The 8196-nt window shown below is 37.8% G+C and overlaps 1 protein-coding gene across 1 annotated transcript in view; it reads left to right on the forward strand.

Moving 5' to 3' along the window:
• LOC107166492 (uncharacterized) overlaps positions 1–6113 on the forward strand; it is a 71119-nt gene extending 65006 nt beyond the window's left edge. The window contains exon 4 of the mRNA XM_089216188.1: positions 282–6113. Coding sequence (XP_089072314.1) covers positions 282–1601 — 1320 coding nt within the window. The 3' untranslated portion in view covers positions 1602–6113. The remainder of the gene's footprint in view (positions 1–281) is intronic.
• Positions 6114–8196: the final 2083 nt, after the last annotated feature.

Raw genomic sequence — 8196 nt, forward strand, 5'->3', positions numbered from 1 at the left:
ATAGAATTTTATATAAGGCAACTTATATACTTGAATATACTTATATATACTCGTTAGAATTTTGGATTGTATAATATAGAACCCTAATAATATTTTCAATAAATTTATTAACGATTATATTATAACTGTTAATTGTCATAGTGTATTCATAATATATATATACATCTAAGTAAATATAAAACTGTTTGTTTGATATCAGGCAAATATATCGTATATAGGCTGTTGTTAAATATTCATAAATTTCCACGGTTTTCTAAAATATTTTCAATGTCGTGTTTCAGGTATGGTTCCAAAACCGACGGGCGAAATGGCGCAAACAGGAGAAAGTCGGTCCACAGGCTCACCCGTACAGTGGCGGCGGTGGCAATCCGTATTTGGGCGTGCCGAGTTCCATGTCTGCCGGCCGCCACAGCCCGTCTGGGGCCGCGTTGAGCCCGCTTCCGGCAAACCCACCGTTCATGATGACGAGCGGTATGGGATTGGGTGGCGGTGGTCCATTGGGAATGGGTAACATTGGTCTCGGTAGTCACCATCTACTGCACGCCGGCCACCATCACCATCACCAGCAGCAGTTACAAGCCGCGGCTGCTATGGCCGCTGCATTACGCGGCCACCACCACCAGCACCATCATCCGGGCAACGGTGGCACGGGCAGATCGCCGCCACTACCGCCGACGTCGCAAGCCCTGTCGACCGTCGCCGCGGCCGCAATGGAACTGCAACTGCAGCAACAGCAACAGCACCAACGCAGCAACGGGGCCGCCGCAGCCGCAGCCGCAGCTGCGGTCGCAGCGGCGGCAGCTAACTTCCGCGGTTATCCGACTCAGCTGCAGCAGCAGAGATCGCCACCAGGAAATGATAGCGCCTCGACCACCCCGCCTGCTCCTAACAACAACTCGCCGCCACCAACGATTCCGCTCCAGCCGACGCTCTACCATCCGGCACCAGTGGTCGCGCCGCCAGCTGTGCCGTCTCCGCACCATCTCCACCATCACCATCCCTACGCCGCCGCTTATCACCAGCACCTCCGCGGCGGCATCGGTGGTCAGGGATACCAACACCATCACCAACAGCAACAACAGCAACAGCAGCAGCAGCACTTCAACAGCTTGCTGGCCAACATGGCAATGGCCGCGGCGGCTATGCGACCTTCCGCTGTAGTCGGCGGTTCTCGGACGCCGCCGCTTTCGCAGACGACGCCACCGGCCGTACTGCACCCGCCGCCACCGCCGCCGCCATTGCAGACAGGCCCGCTCGCCGTACCACCGCCACCTCGGTCCGATTCGTCGACCACGTCGCCACCGGTCGCGGCGGCGATCCGCGGGGGCGGTGGCAGCCGGAGCTGCAGCGACAGGAGCAGCCCAGTCGGGTCAGACGGTGACGCGTGTCCGGCGGATTCGGTGGCCGCGGCCGCCACTGCAGCAGCAGCCGCCGAACTGAACCGCCGGTCGTCCAGCATCGCGGCGCTCCGCATGAAAGCTCGACGTCACCGGGACGAGATCCGTTTGCGCGGCGGTAGCAACGCCGGCGACGATGCCGGAAATGTCAACGGCGGCCGCTGTTCTTCCTCGTCGTCTCTGTCGTCGTCCACCTCGTCGTAATCGCCCCGAACTCGATTATCGCGCACTGTTGTTTCCGATTACGTTTTGTTTGTATAAAGCCGAGTTTCCGCTTAACCGTATCGTCTCGTGTAGTCCCGCGCAATTTAATTTAATGCAGTCGACACGTCATTATATCACACGTTATCAACGAATTTATAAAATATTCGACATAACGGAAACTCGGCTGAAGTGTTGACGACGGTGACTGGTATAGTGTTTACGATTACTTTTATAGATAGTACCGCGGACAATATCGTATTAATAATTTAAACGTTTTACGATTCAACTGTATATAGTGTTATAGTGGGTATGGTACGAGGTTGTGATTCGATAATAGTGACCAAGTGTATAGGATATTGTTGTTACTATATCTATACTACCGTCTATGTATTTTCATGTTAATGTTACAATATAATTTTCACCGTCTTGGAACGGCCGTCGGCGGTGACCAGCCGACACAATAATAACATAGTTAGGTTAGCTAGATACATGGTGCATGGTGTGTGATATTATTTCGATGATATTATTATCGCATAGATGGTCCCGAATCGCTCCCGTAAAATAATTAAATTTGATATCGATTAGGTCGGTTTTTTTTTCTTTCGTTTCTTTCGTTCCGTATTTGCCACAGCGATGAATCGGGAGGCGGTGACGGCGGAGAAATCGCCTGCCGCTGCAGCATAGGCATGGGTTAGGTTTCAACGCGGACAACTGCAGCAGCGGCGCGATTTGTACTTCTACCGATGCATCGTAGTGTCTGCCGCTGCAGTTAGTCGTCGGATAGATCGATCTAACAAAATAATATAATACATTATGAGGACCACGACGACGTCCGATCGATATACATTCCTACGTATACGCACAGGCACCAATGATATCAATAATAATAATAACAAGCGCAACATTTTTTTTTACCCGAAACATAATAATAATAATATAATGACGACCAGATAGGTAATTGGTATTTTAACGAACCGAACGTGACGTTGCTCAAAAGCGAGCGCGACGCGCGGCGGCGCAAAACGAATCGAAAACGAAATCAAATTAAAAACCATAAACGAATCCCATCTGCTTAAAACGCCGCCCACACGAATCCGCTACAATGTGTGAGCTGCTGTCGAGCACATTATTATTATTTATATATATATATATATATATATATATAAAATCTGTGTGTGTTATACATTATTATGGTTAAATATATATTCAATCTATATATCATTACAGTCTCGTGATGGAAATCGTCAAAAAATAATTCACGCAGAGGAAAAAATTAGGGTGGCCCGATGCAGTGTTAATCGTTATGTATACGCGCACTGCAGGCCGTGCGTGTCGAGCATAATATTATAACATTTAATATTATGTTGCGGGCATAGCGCCAATGTGCGCGTAACTAATTAAAAGAAACGTTTATAATTAACAATCGTATTATATTAAAATATATGATATAATTCACGTAGACAACTGCGATGACATTTTTAAAATCGCTTTCCAAACTATATTGCACACGTCGTGAAGACAGAACGGCGTGATTTCGGTCGACTTTATTATCACGAGTTATATACCTATACATACGATCTATTATTATGTTATCGATCTGTCACACAAATATCTACTGCAGCAACCCCGTCACACGCATAGGCCTATTGACTCGTATAATAAGCCACATGGCTAAATAACTAGGTATGATCTTAGTTCCGTGATACGCATGTCGATGACGTCAGCCGGAAGGAGTTCTTAAACCCGCCAAAACGGCTGGCTGTGCCCTAAAAGTTTACTGCCGGTTGACGTCATAATTCAATGTAAAGAATGATAAATTAGCTGTTTCTTCCATGAATGCGCTCATTGAACCAAATTTGGTAATTATGTGATCATACCTAGTTATTTAGCCATGATAAGCCAGTCCCGCTTAATATTTGTCTATAAAATTACGCGTCGTGACTCTTGAGGCCCGAGATATCGGATGGTACCCACTGCAGAGTGATCGCACGCAATTATATTATTATTTAGCAACATTCTATATAATATTTCAGTTTCGAACCGTCGCCGGTGCTCTCTATCACGGATCCGATCTAAATCCACATACCTTCCTAATATATATTTTATATTATGCAAGGCATATTATAATGTCTCAATGTCTTAACGCTTTTGTTGCAGTTTAAAACACGTTGAGCTCCGCTAGTGTTTACGGCGCAGTGCCCTCGTCGCCGCGCCGAAAACTACGTATACGGTCGACTATGCGTCGACACCGGGCGATACGCTGTAATACGTACTTATCACTTTATCTATTGCGCACATTACGACTGGAATAGCCACGGGAAAAATAAGCAAATAATAATCTTATTTTATTTATAAAATATTTCATGATTAAAAATCATTTTCATTGCGTAATAAAAATAGTTTTATATTTTTCCAATCGCCCTGTATTCTGAGGAACACGGTGTATACAGCGTAAAACAATTTGTATGAATATTATGTTAGTGTTGGGAATGTTATTCATATACCATTTATTATGTCAAATTGCGACAGAATTATAATGATACGGTTATACAATTATTATCGGCGATAGACGTCGTCGTGATTTCGGGGAAAAATAAATATCCAAACTAAAAATAAACAAAATTAAAAACCAATGGTATCGTTAGATTCGTAAGAAGGAACCCGATCGCCTGCAATAAATTTCAGACCGTTATCCCGGAGCCAGTAAATATTATAAACCATCAAAGTGAACACTATATTTGTCGACGGGTAGTCGACAAAGGCGACCCGGGCAATGTTGCCGATGTCGACTACCCGTCGACAGTGGCATTGAACGTGTTTTAAGGTTTTAACACCGTACTTGATGGTGAAATTCGACCGTTGTGCTTAAACATTTTTTTTCCTGTTGTGTTAATAAAGGTACGATCTCGATTTTTTCGTCGAGATTATTATTAAAGTAAGCTGTGGTGTCTATCGCATTAGGTTAGCCAGCGCTAATCGAAACTTCTTGTAATAATTATACAGTAAACCGACAACGACGATATAATATTATCGTGTTTATACGTTGGGCCTGTAAATAGTTGACGGTAGTATAGTATAATATGTATTATAGTTGTAGACTTGTATATATAGTATAATAAAGTAGTAATAATCATAATGTAATTATCTTAGTATCGTATTTTCGCGATTAACATGTACATATATATTTCTAATATAATTATTATACATTTTTCTGTAGCCCGTATATATATACATATATATAATATATATATATATAAAGTCTGTTTGTGCAACACGGAATTAAATTAAAAATTTTTAAAAATGAAATATAGTGACCGCTTTTCACGGATACCTACCTACGGCGGCCGTGGTAATATAGTATATTATAATATAAATTATACACTATTACAACTGTTATTGGTACACGATGTAGCAACGGAATGCTGCACGTGCACATGTTACGTATCAACAATAATAATATAATCGTGTAATGTATGATAATGATATAGATTAAGGGGAAAATATATGTTAGCGCGACGTCGAACCAAGTGATCTAATTATCATCTCGAGTGTAAAATACATATCTGTAATCGACCGCGTGTGCTCGCGTATTTATATCGGTTTTGTTTCTGTTTGATTGGCGTCCATTGTCAAGTTTGTGAAAAAAAAGCTAGATAAATGACTTCCCAAAGTTTCGATATAGTCGTCGTTGTGAGTAGGTATTTTATGGTAATTACCAGGAAACATATATATATATATATATATATATCATTATATTGAAGAATTGTCCTGTTTTTACACCTATGACGAATATAATTTTTTTATCACGAGCCCGAGTTCATTGTAAGTTATTGTTAATCCATATTATGTTATTTTATATTCTGTAATGTCATGTACTTAATCCTATTTATTGTTACGTGTAAATGTATTTTAATATATATATATATATTTATAATATACAAAAGTGTACATAAGTGTAATAAATAATTAATATGGTTGTAATCGACTACCTAATGTCGCGCACGAGTAATCGCATGCGATTACATTTTTTTAATTTAATTATATTATCAATGTTGTTACGATTTCGATAATTGTACTAATCGAATGCGCATATATTTACATTTTATATACTATTACATTTAAAAATTTAAAACATGACTATATCATAATGTATATTTGTATTATTATTAAAACAGAGCCGTGTAAACAATTTCGCGTAAATGTGTTATAAATATAGTATTCAATAAACGCGTGTTTGAAGAATATACTATTTAGATATAATTTATATTTACAGTCTGCCTTGTAATAAGCTGGTGACTTTAACGACGAGCATAATAATTGTTTACGGCAGGTGCACACGATTGTTTTGCGTGCTCGCCAAATATTATATTTTTATTACTATCATCATCATACCTACTATTTTGTGTATATATATTTTTTTTCTGTTAAAAAAAAAAAAAAAAAAAACAATTACAATAATATATAAGGTGCGCGCGTTGTAAACGACGCATATAATATTTTGATTGTGAATAATATGTTTTTATTTATTTCTCGTTATCCTCTCCACGACAACCGTGGTTATACAACCGATGGTGCACAGGTATACGCGCATGATTACTGCCTGCAATACATATTATACACTGAAGTACAAGTGTACAACTATCTACGAGTTTCAGTTGTTTTATGAACTGCAGCAGGTACAAAATAAATATTAACTTAAACCCATCAGAGTCAGTAATAGTCAATAGGTAGGTATAGGTGACTTGTGATGACGATCATATTGGATGTTTTGTATCTACACGTCATACTATATACTATGATATACAATAATATGTAATAACACTTCATCACAGGTATTATAAAAAATATTTAAAAAAAAAATAGATATAGTATACGTCTCATTCTATAGTCTCGAAAGATGACTATAGCATCTATTATAGATGAACAGCCATAGCGATTTGAAGGACAAAATAAATACTGAAGTTGGGTTAGCCATATAAAATACAGTAACTATATTATATTATTATAACTATATAGAGATACTGTAGCGAACTAGCGTCCATTGTTGATAAATGACAATAATATATTATTGCTTCATATATTTGGTTAAGTATAGGTATAGGCCATGTATATTATAATATTTATTTTTTTATTCATTCAACCAAAACAATTACAATTAAATAACCTCAATAAAATACATTAATAACTGCAACTGATATACGTTTATGGTGTATCAACTGATAAGCTAGGTTTATAAGCTCGTATCTGGGATACCCGAGGTTCAACGATATTACAATAGTTCGTATTATAGTAAACATAAATAAATACTTTTTTTTAAAACTTTATTTCAAAACACACAATCTGTAAATTAAGTTTACAATTAGCAAGTATGCGGATGTACAATTTTGACATGCGACGCGCGAAAAAAGAAGCCACCCAATAGCGACACTTTATATAACAGAAATTTGTTCAAGTTATAGATTTTTTTTAAAATTTTTTTTTTCTTTATATATGAAACAACAATTAACATCAGCCTAACGTAAAGGTACATATTAAAGGAGCACACAACACAAAAAAAAAAAAAATTTTAATTATTTTTATATGTTAAATTATTGTAGATATGGCTATATGAAATGATTTAGTGAAAATCTGATGCAAAAAAAATTATTACTTTAAGAGATATTATAAAATGTAAAATAGCTGCGTGACGTCATTGGACCCTACTCTTCGTAATCGTCTATCTTATACGTGTAAAAGTTCCTCAGTTCTCACAACGATTTACCCACCTAAACATTTTATTTTTGAAAGTTAATTTACGTATAAATGTGTGGTTTTGTGAGTTAAGACGACGCAAGAATCAGAATTTATATAATATGACGTTTAGTTTTTTAAATATTTAAAATCTTAAAAGTGATATTTTTGCTAAACGGCGCTCCATGGCGATTTAAATACGAAATAAAAATTCCAAAATTTCTCTTTTAAGATTTTAAATATTTAAAAAACTAAACGTCATATAAAAATTCTGATTCTTGCGTCCTCTTAAACACACAAAACCACACATTTATACGTAAATTAAATTTCAAAAATAAAATGTTTAGGTGGGTAAATCGTTGTGAGAAGCGAGGAACTTTTACACGTATAAGATAGGCGATTACGAAGAGTAAGGCCCAATGACGTCATGCGTTTTTTTTCAATTGCTCATAACTTATTGAATAATGTGAGTAGAAACGTAAAACTTATAACATTATCCTTATAATTGAACATTCTTTCAAATAAAAAAAAACTTAATTTTTGTGTTGTGTGCTCCTTTAAAAGATATTATGTTTAGACTCATAGAGCTGACTTATTTTAAAAATTTAATTAATAATACACAGAATATTATCATCAAGATCACTAACTATTGACTAATATATGAAACTAAATATACAGTGCAATTGTTAAATCAAAATACACTATTTAAAAAATAAATGAATGTGCTCAATTGTTGAAGCGCTAAGTATTACATGTCGAGTTGTGTTTTCGTCTAGACGCCTTTGTCGGTCCCGTACCACGTGGAAACTACAGGTCTGATCGTTTTACAATCTTTCATCAAGAACGCCGGATTTAATCTTGTTAT

The sequence above is a fragment of the Diuraphis noxia genome, unplaced genomic scaffold (assembly GCF_037042655.1).
Source record: "Diuraphis noxia isolate RWA-SAM2 unplaced genomic scaffold, SU_Dnox_SAM2 contig0001, whole genome shotgun sequence".
Classification (NCBI taxonomy): Eukaryota; Metazoa; Arthropoda; class Insecta; order Hemiptera; family Aphididae; genus Diuraphis; species Diuraphis noxia.